This window comes from Vulpes vulpes, chromosome 7, assembly GCF_048418805.1.
Source record: "Vulpes vulpes isolate BD-2025 chromosome 7, VulVul3, whole genome shotgun sequence".
NCBI classification, from domain to species: Eukaryota; Metazoa; Chordata; class Mammalia; order Carnivora; family Canidae; genus Vulpes; species Vulpes vulpes.
In genome coordinates this window covers 71,991,780-72,006,850 of record NC_132786.1, presented here as the reverse complement: position 1 = coordinate 72,006,850, position 15,071 = coordinate 71,991,780, and the positions used below count along the sequence as shown (strand labels likewise).

Here is a 15,071-nt window from a genome sequence, read left to right as displayed (position 1 = left end):
CCTGTCTCCCGGGTCTCTTGAGGAGCCCAGGAAGGAGGCTCCGCTAGTGCCGCCGGGCCAGGGGCTGCCGGGACCCGGCTGCGGCAATCGTTAGCGGGTCATGTCGGCCGCCCAGGGCTGGGACAGGAACCGGCGGCGGGGAGGAGGCGCCGCGGGCAGTGGCGGCGGCGGCGGAGGTAGCGGGGCCGGCGGGGGCAGCGGGGGTCGGGGGACTGGCCAGCTCAACCGCTTCGTGCAGCTCTCCGGGCGGCCGCACCTGCCAGGTGAGTCGTGGGGCCGGGTCCTGACAGGTTGCGGGCGCGGTGGGAGGGCGGCTGCCACCTTTCCTTTTCTCCCTAGCTTTTTTTTTTTTTCCCCTGGGAGGAGGAAAGGCAGGCTCCACGCGTAGCAGAGGGACGGGCTTCCAGGAGAGGAAGGGTGCCTTTGAGGCCAGGGAGGGAGCAGAAACACAGCGAAAAGAAGTATTTTTTTTGCTTTGTTGGAAGCTCTGGGCTGAGAGTTGTGTTTTTTGTTTTTTGTTTTTTCCAAAGGAGAGGCCGCTGTTTCGTTGACATTCCCAAATGTTTCGCCTATTCTGTTCCCAGTCTCGTCCTCTTCCGCAGTTTGATCTTTTAAAAGAAAGACATTGGCTCCTAGCTGTGGGAAATTCTTTTTAAAGGGGTGCTAGATCGGGGAGGCAAGAGGGAAAAGCATTCCAAAGAGTGATTTTGTAAAAACCACCTCGAGTGTGTAAGAGTTAGGCATTGAGACAAGGAAGGAGGAGGAAAGGCGCGGGGTGGGGGGTGGGGGGACGGGAGGGGGGCGTTGGGATGTGGGTGGGAAACAGAACCAAGAGAATTAGGAAAAACTAGTTAAATTACTAATATTTTGGAATGTCCAAAGACAGAATGGATAGCGTGATCTGGATTTTAAGGGAAGAAAATGAAGATCAAGAATATACTTAGTGACAAAATTATGCTGTCTCCACTATGTAAAAACAACTGGTTGAAGATTGGAAAAAAGCACCCAATGTGATTATTTTACGTTTTGGCCTACAGTTTCCTGTCCTTGAATTCAGATGCCTTAAAAAACAAAGACAAATCGATGTGTGTGTGTGCAGACAATTTTTAAAAGATACATTTGTAAGTGAAGTATAGTAGGGGAAGGTAGAGAAGTAAATATTGCACAGAATGTCAAATAATAATTTGGGCAAGTTTATTTTTACCTTAAAGAGAACAATCAGGAATGATGTGTTAATCATTCACCATATTGTTTGTGAATAATGTTGATTTTATCGGTGATGTATTTGTTTAACCAATGAGTTTTGAGAACATGATGGTTTTTGAATTCCTTTTACTGCCATGCCTGTACTTCTAAGTAATCAAAATTTATTTGATTAATTTGAAGATAACAAAGGGAATTTTGCACATTGAATGAGACAGTCACTTGTTTTGCGATGAGGTTATTGATGTGTGTTAGAAATGCACATTAAGCATTTATACATGACATTAAAATTGACATTGAAGCAGTTTTAATGAGTCAAATATATAATATACCAGGAGTTGGATTTGAGGTGATAGTATTAGACTGGGTGTTCTAAATATGTGATCTTTAAAAAAAGAAAAAAGGAGAAATCCTTTTTCTTAACCCCAAATTAATAGCGAAAACTTATATTCTGGTATTTTGACAGATTTGAAGATAAATCTCTTACCAAAGACTATTACCAGTTTGCCCTCTACTACTAATAATTTTTAGGTCTTTGATCTCAAATTAATTATACCATGGGTTGGATAATAGCCATTCCCAGGCTCCAAGAACCTGGTTGGTGCACTTCCTCACAGCCACCACCTGATGGCAGTGGAAGCCATGATTTCTGATGTGGGGCTTAGGTGTGGAGCTATTTCTGCATTTCCTTAGCACACAAGGCCAAGAACAGCCATTTGTCCAGAGGTAAAGATAAATCTGTTTGAGCTGTGAAAATTCATGCAATGGAGTGATCAGCTTCTTCTTTCCACTTTCTTTCCCCCTTGATTGGCACTGCATTCTTCCTTTCCAAGTAGGTGGCCTCTGTCATTACCTCACTATTAGAATTAGAACTTATGCTATCTCAATGTGTTTGAAATTCTTTTACACAAATTCATTATTTTCTCCAGCATTGCATTTTAAGTCCCCCTCCCCACCCATTGAAAGGTTGTGTATTGAAGTGTTTAAAAGGATTTTAGGTTATGGTGAGAGATAGAGAAAGGTCTAGGCCTATTTTATGGCTGACCATGGAGGTTAAAGAAACTTTTTTTTTTTTAAGTTTTTGTAGCTAACTTTTTCCATTGAACTCTAATTCCATTTTCCTTTTTCATCCTTCTCTACCAACACTTCAGATACTCAGCATCCAGAACACTTTCTTACTTTTTTGTGCACCCTCTATTTAGTCCCTGGTGAAACAAAACAACCTGGTCTTTCTGAAGTGTTCTCTATATCCTTTAGTAATAGCATCTTTATCTGTACAGTTATGCAAACCTGAAACTTGGCCAACCTCCTTAAATTTTCTTCTCCCTTGCATTTCAAGTGTAGTTAATCACCTAGTTCTGTTTATTTCTACTATAACTCCAGTTCATGCTGTCATCATCCCTCACTTAGGTTTTCTGCAGTAGCTTGCTTTCTTTTTTTCCCTGCAGTAGTTTTCTAAGCAGTCTTCCTGTTTCTACTTTTGCCCTCCAGGGCATACAGCACACTCCTCTTTTGTAAGCACAAATCTATTCTGGTCTCTGCTTACAACCCTTTACTAGCTCTTCATTGCTTTTAGAGTAAGGCAAAAAATCTTAAACACAGCCTAAAAAGTATTACATTGTCTGTCTAATTCTCAAGTTAATTCTACATCACGTGGTCTTCCTCTTTGATCGTTTTCTGCTTCCTTAGACATAACATGTTCTCTTCTGCCACAGGGTCATTGCACATACTATCCCCCCATACAATAACTCTTTTACTCCTCATTCTGTTCCTTTTTTTTTTTTTTTGTAGTTTCTCTTCCATTGGGACTTAGCTCAATCACGCTGTGTTTTCAGGGAAGCCTCCTTTGACCTTCTCTGATTTATCTCTTCTCCCTATACACACTCATAGTGCCATGAAGTTCTTCTTGGGCATACTTACCGTTTATATGTGATTCCTTCAAATGAAGGATTTGCTATTCTTGATACACACACACAAAGTATATATGTGTATATACATGTGTACTTATGCATATATATTCTAAATTCTAAATGAGTATGTTGGCATTAATATGTAAGCAATTAGTTCCTTGTGAATTTGGTTGATTAGTGTGGTTCAATCTGCTATAGCCCCATTGACTCTGGACAAATGGATAAAATAAAATTCTTACACATAAAGGTAGATTAGACTCTGCATTCATGGTGAGAGCACAAATGATATTTTATGAAACTTTGAGCAGCTTCTTGTCTTTTTGCTATCTCCTGAATGCAATAGTGATTATGTGTTTGTCCCATAGGCCAAGAAATTTATAGCTTGTTGGTCCTGGATGTCTAACTCATAATCTCTGTATACACCCAGTAAAGAACAGGGAACATTTTTGTAGAATAAGTATGCAGAGGTAGAATTCAGGGACAAGGAGATCATGGGGATAATAGAATCCAAGTTATTATTGTAATTTCACTGTGTGAGTTTGATTAAATACCATGTATTACTTGAGATAACAGTTAAACATTGCTGCTAATGAAAACCGAAAAACTGACAGAAGGAAAAATGTAACAACTGGTAAAGCCGGGCAAAAATAGCATTGAAATCTTAATTTTAAAATATGAATTGTGATATATGTTCATGATATGAAATCCAAATAGTACAGAAGAGCATATGATAAAAGGTAACTTTTCCTTCTACCTCGACCTCAGCTAATTGGCTTCTTTCCCTAGAAGCAACCAGTGATCAATTGTGTGTGTGTGTGTGTGTGTGTGTGTGTGTGTAGAGAAAAATGGTAGCATTTCTTTGGATGGGCATTTAAAATGTTTACAGACTTGCTAATATAAATGATGATTCAATGAGTATCCCTCTGTATGTTTTTGCATATGAGTTAGTCTGTCTTTAGAATAAATTCCTGGAAATGCAATTGCTGGGTCAAAGACTATGTACTACTTAAGTTTTGACAGATATTGTCAAATTGCCTTCCATAGAGGTTCTTCCAGTTTATGTTTCACTGTTGGTGTTGGAGTGCTGGCCTCCCATACCCTTGGTAATAGAGTAGGTTATCAAACTTTTTTAAATTGCCAATTTAATAGGAATATTTTTCTTTGTATTTTCAATTTATTTATAACATTTGCTTATATTCCTCTGGTTATATTTTTTGTTCATTATTCTATTGGGATGTTTAATATTTTTTATAGGAACTCTGTGTTTTAAGGAAATTAGTTGTCTTTGATATGTTACAGATACTTTTCAGTTTGTCAGTTCGCTTTTGACTTTATGTTGTATTTTTTCAGCAGAAATTTTAAAAATTTTTGGTAGTTGTAATTATCAATCTTTTTGTGGATTTTAGCTTTTTTGCGTCCTAAGAAAGTCCTCCCCTATTTAACTGTTACTTCTGAATGAAATGAAAATTCTTATTTTTTTCCTAGTACTTTTATAATTTTAAATTAAATGTACTTATCTATTCAAAATATAAATTATGTAAAGTATTAAGGTAGGAATGCAGCTTTTTTCCAAATGGCTACTGAGTTACCACAGCATTGAAATATTGTCTATAAATGTACTTAGTTCCTACATATAATGTGGGGTTCTTACTAGGACTTTTATTCTGTTCCATGGATCAGTTCACCATTTATACCTTAATGACCACATTCTTTGTTTATAATCCTCTCTTCTGTTTTCCAGAGTTTTCCTGGATATTCTTGCTTTTTTCCTCTCCCCCATCCTATCGATAGTCTTATTGGTAGAACATTATAGATTGATTTAGTGCTATTTGATGTCTTTTTGAGGTTCAAACTCGTTTAAGAGTTATTAATATTAACTTTTCTTTTTGTCTTTTCTCTTGTGTAACTAGCCACTTTAGAATTCTAATACTATCTGTAATAGTTTGCCAGTTGTTTTTCTAAGGCTTTGCAGTTAAATGGCACATTATTACCAAATAAAGATAATTTTATCTCCTCCTTTCCAATTTTTATACTTATTTCTTTCTTTTGTCAATTAATTTTGCTAGTACTTTCCAAAAATATTAAAGAGTAAGACAGTAGTGGATCTTTGTCTTATTCCTGACTTTAATGGTATGTTTTTTGTGCTTTCCTGTTAAGATTAGACCTGATTTTTTTAAAAATTTTATTTATTTATTCATGAGAGACACAGAGAGAGAGAGGCAGAGACACAGACACAGACAGAGGGAGAAGCAGGCTCCATGTAGGGAGCCTGACATGGGACTCAATCCTGGGACTCCAGGATCACGCCCTGGGCCGAAGGCACGCGCCAGACCGTTGAGCCACCCATAGATCCCCCTAGACCTGACTTTAAATTGAAGTGTACATACTGCTGAGTGAAGTAAGTCAATTGGAGAAGGACAAACATTATATGTTCTCATTGGTTTGGGGAATATAAATAACAGTGAAAGGGAATATAAGGGAAGGGAGAAGAAATGTGTGGGAAATATCAGAAAGGGAGACAGAACATAAAGACTCCCAACTCTGGGAAATGAACTAGGGGTGGTGGAAGGGGAGGAGGGTGGGGGGTGGGGGTGAATGGGTGACGGGCACTGAGGGGGGCACTTGATGGGATGAGCACTGGGTGTTATTCTGTATGTTGGTAAATTGAACACCAATAAAAAATAAATTTATTTAAAAAATGAAGTGTACATACTTTATCATGTTAAAGTAGTCCACTATTCCCATTTTATTAAGATTTTTTAGTAAAATTTGGGACGCCTGGGTGGTGCAGTTGGTTGAGCATCTGACTCTTGGTTTTAGCTGAGGTTGAAATCTCAGGGTAGTGAGATCGAGCCCTGCATCTGGCTCCAGTCTCAGCAGGAGTCTGCCTGAGATTCTCTCCTTCTCTCCCTCCTACTCACCCTCTCTCTCAAATAAAGAAATCCTTTTATTTTTCTATCTTCTCATTCTGGATATTTATTGTTCTTTTCATTCTTTCTAAGTAATTAAATTATAAGATTTCTTTGAATACTGCTTTAGTTATGTTCTGTAAGTTATGGGCTTCCTGTTGTAGTTATTTCCTTAATATCTTGCAATTCCATTTTTGGTTTATTTTCTTTAGTATGAGTAGTTAATCCTTTTAAACTTTTTCTTAACATTTCCATTTATGTTTTTAATTGCTTGAGATAGAATTCACATGCCATACAATTCACCATATAAATTCACCATTTAAAAACCAGTGGTTTATAGTATAGTCAGATATATGCAGTTATTATCACAGTCAATTTTAGAGCATTTTTATCACCTCAAGAAGAAACCCCATGGCTTTTAGCTTTACTGTCTTATCCTCCTGCTTCCATTACCTACCCCATCCCCATCCCACCCCTAAGGAACCACTAATCTACCTTTTGTCTCTATAGATTTCCCTATTATGGACTTTCTCATATGAACGGAATCTTTTGTGACTACCTTTTTCACTTTGCATGGTTTCAAAGTTCATCCATGTTAAAGTGGCAGATATCAATACTTCATTCCTTTTTATGGCTAAATAATGTTCCATTGTATAGATATACTACATTTTGTGTATTCATTTGTCCATTGATGAACATTTAGACTGTTTCTACTTTTTGGCTATTATGAATAATGCGGCCATAAATTGCATAGAGGTTTCTAATGAAATGTGTTTTCATTTCTCTTAGGTATATACCTAGGAATGAAATTGTTAGGTCATATGGTAACTCTGTGCTCTAGGTTTTTTTTTTTTTTTAAATTTTTTTTTTTTATTATTTATTTATGAGAGTCATACAGAGAGAGAGAGAGAGAGAGGCAGAGACATAGGTAGAGGGAGAAGCAGGCTCCATGCACCGGGAGCCTGACGTGGGATTCGATCCCGGGTCTCCAGGATCGCGCCCTGGGCCAAAGGCAGGCGCCAAACCGCTGCGCCACCCAGGGATCCCTGTGCTCTAGGTTTATTCATTTGAGGAACTGTCAAACTTTTCCAAAGTGGCTGGAATTTTACATTCCTACCAGCAGTGAATGGGGTTCCAATTTCATATATATACTCTCTTTAACATTTGTTATTATCCATCTGACTTTTTAATTCTAACCATCCTAGTGTGTGTATAAAGTGGCATCTCATTGTGGTTTTTGATTTGCATTTCTCTGATGACTCATGATGTCAAGCATTTTTTTTCTTTCTCTTCCAACTTTTTTTTTTCTCTTCCAACTTTTTTGAGGTGTAATTGACATAGAGCATCTTTTCACGTGCCTGTTAACTAATTATATGTCTTCTTTGGAGAAATGTCTTTTAGCTACTTTGCCCCATTTAATTAATTTATCTATATATATATTTTTAAAATATTTTATTTATTTTTTCATGAGAGACACAGAGATAGACAGAGGCAGAGGCACAGGCAGAGGGAGAAGCAAGGCTCCATGCAGGGAGCCCGACATGATACTTGATCCCGGGTCTCCAGGATCACACCCTGGGCTGAAGGCAGTGCTAAACCGTTGAGCCACCCAGGCTGCCCCATTTTATCTATATTTTTAAAAGTAAACTCTCCACCCAGTGTGGGGCTCGAACTCATGACCCTGATCAAGAATCAAATGCTCAAAAAAAAAAAAAAAAAAAAAAAGAATCAAATGCTCTACGAATTGAGATAGTCAAATTGTTTGTTTGCCCTGCTCTTTTTTTGAGTTGTCTTTTTACTATTGAATTTAAGAACTCTTTACATATTCTAGATACAAGTTCTTTATAAGATACATGATTTGCAAGTGTTCTTCATGTTCTGTGTTGCCTTTTCACTTAATTGTGTTGTTTGAAGCACAAAAATTTTAAATTTTGGTGAAGTCCAATTTATCATATCTAAAACTCTTGCCAAATCTAAGGTCATGAAAACTTGTCCCTGTGTTTCTTTTCTAAGAGTTTTATTGTTTTACTTTTACATGTCTTTGATTCTTTTTGAATTAGTTTTTATGTTTGGTGTGGGTAAGGGTTATCTCAACTGTCTGCCCTATTGTCCCAGCACCATTTGTTAGAAAGACTGTTCTTTCTCCATGGAATGGCCTTCACATTCTTGTCAAAACTTAGTTGACCATAAACATTCAGGTTTATTACTTCAGGACTCTTGATTCTATTCTATTGATCTGTATGTCTGTCCATGTGCCAGTACCACACTGTCTCCCATACTGTTGCTTTGTAGCAAGTTTTGAAATCAGAAAGTGTTTTTCTTCCTATTTTATTCTTTTCCAGGATTGTTTTGGCTATTCTAGGTCCCTAGCAATTCCATATAAATTCAAGGACCGGTCTGTCAGTTTGTATGAACTCAGAGCTTCTTATAGGGATTTACATTGAATCTGTACATCAGTTTGGGGGATATTACCATCTTAGTAATGTCTTCTAATCCCTGAACATGGGATGTTTTTCATTTATCTAGATCTTTAATTCTTTCAACAATGTTCTATGGTTTTCAGAGGTCATTTATTCTTACTTGCCTTTCTCAGTCCTGTTGTCCTTGTCTTTTACTATGTTTTCAACAGTGTTTGTACTCCTTTATGCTGTGTGCAATGAAGATGTTATATCTGTGTTGGTTTTATTTTTTCTAAAATAAATAGATTTTATTTATTTATTTGACAGAGAGAACGAGCATGTAAGCAGGGGGAGCAGCAGGGAGGCAGAGGGAGAAGCAGGCGCCCCATGGAGCAAGGAACCCGATGCAGGGCTTGATCCCAGGACCTTGGGATCATGACCTGAGCCGAAGGCAGACACTTAACTGACTAAGTCACTCAAGTGCCCCTTTTCCTTCTGTTTCTTTCCTGCTTTCAGCCTGCTTATATTTCCTCCCTTCTGTGGTCTATCTTCTTTGAGTTAGAATCTTTTAAATCTTTTCTGCCTTTGAAATAATCATTAATTTTCGTACAGTTTATTGTCTTCCGCTTCTTACCACCACCACAATAAAAGAAATACAAATTCATTATTAAAATTTGAAAAACATTGAGTGAGAACTTGAAAGTCATCCATACTAATTCCTCATAAAGACTACTGTATCAACATTTTTTTAAAAGATTTTATTTATTTATTCATGAGAGATTGATTGAGAAATTGAGAGATTGAGAGGCAGAGAGGGAGAAGCAGGCTCCTGACATGGGACTCTATCCCCCGTCTCCAGGATCACACCCCTGGCTGAAGGTGGCGCTAAACTGCTGGGCCACCAGGGCTGCCCTTTATCAACATTTTGATATTTTGCTTCTCTCTTAGTTCTTTATCAGTGAATTATGTTTTATTTATTTATTTATTTATTTATATTTATTTATTTTATTTTTAAAGATTTTATTTATTCATGATAGAGAGAAAGAAAGAGGCAGAAACACAGGCAGAGAGGGAGAAGCAGGCTCCATGCCGGGAGCCCGATGCAGGACTCAATCCTGGGACTCCAGGATCGCGCCCTGGGCCAAAGGCAGGCGCTAAGCCGCTGAGCCACCCAGGGATCCCCGAATTATGTTTTATTTAATACTATGTAAGTAATTACGTATTACTAGCAGCAACTTGAGATTCTATTAAAACTGTTCTATATTTAAATGTTTTACTCATAAACACTCATTTTTATTTTCTCTTATTTCACCAGGAAGAATCTGTTTCTCCTCAATTTATTATATGAATTACCTTTTCGATTTTCTTCTAGCTGATGTCTTATTTTATTTCTTTCATTCACAGCCAAGCTTGCAGAAAAAATAGACTGTTATTTATTTTAATTTCTTTTTTTTCCTCTTCAATCTATTGCAGTCTTACTTCTGCCTTCTTCATTCCACTCAAGTGCTCTTGTTAAGGTAATAACTTCCTAATTGCTAAATCCATTAGATATCATCCTACCCAACTTCTCTAGATTTTTATTTTGACTACCTCCTGGACTAGAGCCTAGGAATACATCATAATTAGACAGAGTCTCTATTCCTGGAGAGCTCTTAGTTATCCTTTTAGATCTTGAACTTCTCATTAGTTTTCCTTTATCTGCCCCTTAGTCTTAGTATCTGAGAATAAATACTTGTTTATTTGTTTTCCCTTCCTACTCTTAGATTTTCCCTGGGTGATATTATTAATCTCCCAACAGTGCCTAAATCTGTCTCGAGCCCAGACCTATTTTCATAGTTTGTTTGCCAATAGCTATTAGACATTACTACCTAAATTACTGAAGAGTACACTAAATTCAACATGTCCAAAAATAATTTCATCATCTTTCCTGTCAAACCTGTGCTTCCTTCTTTGCTCCTTATCCCAACTGAGCTTCATGGCTAACTCATCAATTTAGTAACTCAAGCTAGAAACCTGGGAGTCACAGTAGATTCCTTCCTTTTGCTCATTCCTTATCTAGTCAATTACATATTTCTCCTCTTTACCTTAGTTCTTCTCTTTATCCTTTTTACCTCTCCATGCTGACCTTTGATGTTTTCATTTTATATTTCAACTATATAGAAGTATTTGTAGCTAGTAACTTAAATTCTTAGAACAAGGAGAGAGATTAAACAAGCACACAGACATGCACTTGTTTGAGCATCTGTTTTTACTGCTTTAGGGTATATACCTCAGAGGGGAATTGTGGGGTCTTATGGTAATATTATGCTTAACTCTTTGAAGAACCATCAAACTGGGGACGCCTGGGTGGCTCAGCAGTTTAGTGTCTGCCTTTGGCTCAAGTTGTGATCTCAGAGTCCAGGGATCGAGTCCCTCATCAGGCTCCCTGCATGGAGCCTGCTTCTCCTTCTGCCTGTGTCTCTACCACTCTCTCTGTGTCTCTCATGAGTAAATGAATAAAATCTTAAAAAAAAAAAATCAAACTTGTAATGTACTGCAATCCCACATCATGTCCTGATTCCATACATCTTATTTTCTTCCCTCTAGAGTTCCATTATTCTAATTGTCTTCTAAGACTCAAGTATACTTTACACGGCTTTTTAAAATTCTTTCTTTTAGGGGCACCTACCTGAGTGGCTCAGTAGTTGAGCATCTGCCTTTGGCTCAGGTCGTGATCCCAGGGTCCTGGGATCAAGTGCTGCATCAGGCTTCCCATGGGGAGTCTGCTTCTCCCTCTGCCTATGTCTCTGTGTCTCTCATGAATAAAGAAATAAAAATCTTCAAAAAAAAAATAAAATTCTCTCTTTTAATGGTTACTTGTACAGATTAGTTACAATGTATCTGGCCCTGTTCAAGGTGTTTTACAACCATTAACTTCTTTCTCCTCATAACCTTGTGAGGTAAGTAACTTTTGCATCCTCTTCTCTGATGAGGAACTGAGGCTTAATGAGAAACTACATTACTTGCCTAAAGTTCTATAGCTAATTAATGTCAGAGTTCAGATTCAGACCAGTCTGTTGGACTTCAAAGCCTATGCTCTTCTACTTCTTCTATGTGCCACCACTGTTCTTTGTGTACATATACACGAATGGTCATAGTACTTAGATATACTGAATTGCAATTGTTTGTTTCTCAACTTATCTACTTACTAAGTGTGCATTCTTTGGGGTACCTGGGTGGCTCGTGGTCGAGCGTCTGCTTTTGGCTCAGGGCGTGATCCCAGGGTCCTGGGATCAAGTCCCACTTCGGGCTCCCCGCATGGAGCCTGCTTCTCCCTCTGTCTGTGTCTCTGCCTCTGTGTGTGTGTCTCTCATGAATAAATAAATAAAGTCATTTAAAAAAAAAAGTATGGGTTTCTTAAAGACAAAAATAATGTTTTTTCTTTACCATATTCTACAGAGACTAGAACGCTGTCCAACTTTTAGTAGGCTTTTAGTAAATGTTTATTGACTGAGTAATTATCAACATCTGCAGTTATTCATGCAAGAGACTTATTTTACATTACATAGTCTAAAATACTTTTTTTTAACTAAGGAATTTAGCACATACAATTTCTTTAAAAGATTTTATTTATTTATTAGAGGGAGAGAGTATGCATGAGTTGGGAGGGGAGGGCAGATTCCCCACTGAGGAGGGAGCCTGATGTGGGGCTGGATCCCAGGACCAGCAGGAACTGAGCTGAAGGCAGACAGACACTTAACCAACTGAGCCACCCAGGTGCCCTTAGCACATATAATTTTTGTATGGCTTTTCTAAATATTTTTTTTATCCCAAGTATATTTTATGTTGAATATTATCAGAAATAGTTGTAGCATTCTTCTGTCTGTGCCTTGGTTCTATGCCTTCCTGCCTATTCAGAAAATTTACATTATTATAATTTCTCTGTCCTGTGTCTTCACCCTTTTTCTCTCCATCAAGTCATTCCTATAGTCTTTGAGCTTTAGGTTTTATCTCTTCTACTCTCTCCTTTTCCTTTTATGGCTAGCTTTGTGAAGACATTGGCTAGAGTTGCTGTCTCATCGCCATACCTCCTCATCACCTCTTTGAAGTTGGTTTTGCTAATTTCACAAATGACATGTGTTGTCAAACCAAATGATGTTTTTCAATCACCATCTTACTTGATCTCTCTTCGTTTTATTTTATTAAAGTTTTGTTTATTTATTTTAGAGAGAACAAGCATGCAAGCAAGGGGAGGAGGGGTAGAGGGAGAAGGAGAGAGAGGGAGAGAAGCAGGTTCCCTGCTGAGTGGGCCTCTACACGGGGCTCTATCCCACGACCCTGAGATTATGGCCTGAGCCAAAATCAAGAGTTGGCTGCTTAACCGTCTGAGCCACCCAGGTGCCCTTCTTCTCTTCATTTTAAAACCTCCTTTTTCCTCAGCTTCCGAAATATTAGGTCTAGTTTTCTTTTTTGTGAGTCTAGTCTCTCGCACTCAGTCTTCTTTGTCAACTCTTCATTTTCTCCCAGGCCTTAACGTGAGTTCTCAAGTCTTAATCCTATGCTGCCACCCTTCTTTATTTCAACTTAAATTTTAAGTATTCTCTTCCAAATCCTTGGTTTTCAATTTCTATCCATATGCCCATAAATAAGGCCACTTTGTAACTTCTTCTGCCCAAATCTTTCTTGAGGGCCATATACTTGGTCTCTTGATGTCTCAACTTACATCCTTATACCCCCTCAAGTTCAGCATGTCTGAAACTGAACTTGTGACCTTTCTTTATTCTAATGGTGAAGGGAGCTATTGGACAGTTTTTTTTTTTAAGATTTTATTTATTCATTCATGAGAGACAGAGAGAGAGAGAGAGACAGAGAGAGAGAGGGGCAGAGACACAGGCAGAGGGAGAAGCAGGCTCCATGCAAGGAGCCTGAAGTGGGACTCGATCCTGGGACTCCAGGATCACACCCCGGGGCCAAAGGTGGTGCTAAACTGCTGAGCCACCCTGGCTGCCCTACTGGACAGTTTTAAGCAGGGGAGCAATATGATGTAATTTATATTTTTAAGATGTTTTTATTTACATTCTAGTTAGTTAAAATACAGTGTAATATTAGTTTCAGGTGATTCAACACTTCTGTACCTCACCCGGTGCTCATCACAAGTGCCTTCTTTAATCTCCAACCCTTACCTCCCCAATCCCTCCACCCACCTCCCTCTACCATCAGTTTGTTCTCAGTAGTTAAGAGTGTTCTTGGTTTGCCCCTCTCTTTCTTTTTTCTCCTTTGCTTGTTTGTTTCTTAAATTCCATATATGAGTGAAATCATATGGTATTTGTGTATCCCTAAGTTACTTAATAGCCCAGTGTGCCCTGTGTGTGTGTGCACATGCATACACACACACACACACACGACACTGAGATATTACTCAGCCATAACAAAAAGAATGAAACCTTGGCATTTGCAACAACATGGATGGAGCTAGACAGTATTAGGCTAAGCAAAACTTAAGTCAATGACAGACATTCTTTTAAAGATTTGTTTATTGATTTGAGAGAGACTGCACATGGATGTGCACAAGTGAGGGGAGGGACAGAGGGAAAGAATCTCAGGTAGACTCCCCACTAAGCATGGAGCCCAACAAGGGGCTCATCTCACGAATTTGAGATCACGACCTGAGCTGAAATCAAGAATCAGATGCTAAACCAACTGAGCCACCCAGATGGCCCAGTGATTTACATTTTTTTTAAAGCTCTTTGTACCTACTGGATGGAGAATGGAGTATGAGAATCGGTAGAAGTGAAGCATAAAAGCCATTTGGAAGACTTGCTGTAGTCTTCTCAAAGGATGATGGCAGTTCGGACTAGAGTACAGTGGTATAGGTGGTGAGAAGTGATTTAATATGAGACATATTTTGAAAGTAGCATTAACAGAGTTTATTGTGAGATATGAAGGAAAGAGAGGAATCAAGATGACTCGTATGCTTTTGTCTTAAGTAATTGGATGGATAATGGTGTCATAAAATGAGATGGGACACACTGGAAGGAGAAGGATTGTGGGGGTAAATCTAGAGTTCTGTTTTGATTATGTTAAGCATGAGATGCCTACTTGACCTCCAAGTGAGGATATAGGGTGACAATCTTCATATATAAATTAAACTCAAGGGAAAGGTAGTGGCTCAAAATGCAAGTTTTGGAATTATTAGCATACAGATGGTATTTAAAAGCCTCTGGGCTGGATGAGATCACCAAGGAGGATTAAAGAAAAATAAGGGCAGAAGACTGTGACTTGAAGGTGAGAGGGAAAGGAGAAGCAAGCAAAGGAGGTCAGTAAATTAAGAGGAAAACCAGGGCTACTTGATTTCACAGAAGACGAGAAGAGAGTGTTTCCAGAAGGAGGCAGAGGTCACCTTGTCCAAGGCTCTAAAATGGTTGACTCTGTAATACTATTACTACAGTACTATAGTTATTATTGTTGGTAGAGTAGGCTCTTGTGGGCTGGCCTAGGGACCTATTAACTAGAACATGGAAAAAAATGCTCAGTTTCATACCACAAACTGGCATATAAATTTAGAATGTTGAAATGCAGCCTAACTTTTAATAGCCTCTATACTTTTTAAGAAGCACTTTGTTTTTTTCTCCCTAAACTATTTTTAAGGCCTTTTTAAAAGAAGTCTTTAG

The 15,071-nt window shown here is 38.4% G+C and overlaps 1 protein-coding gene across 2 annotated transcripts in view; it reads left to right on the top strand.

The window, feature by feature from the left end:
* Window positions 1–15,071, top strand: part of KLHDC10 (kelch domain containing 10) — a 61,853-nt gene continuing 46,782 nt past the window's right edge. Inside the window, exon 1 of one of the 2 annotated variants that reach the window (XM_026010827.2) lies at window positions 1–263. In XM_026010827.2, coding sequence (XP_025866612.1) covers window positions 101–263 — 163 coding nt within the window. In that variant the 5' untranslated portion in view covers window positions 1–100. The remainder of the gene's footprint in view (window positions 264–15,071) is intronic. The other variant, XM_026010828.2, reaches the window with a different exon arrangement.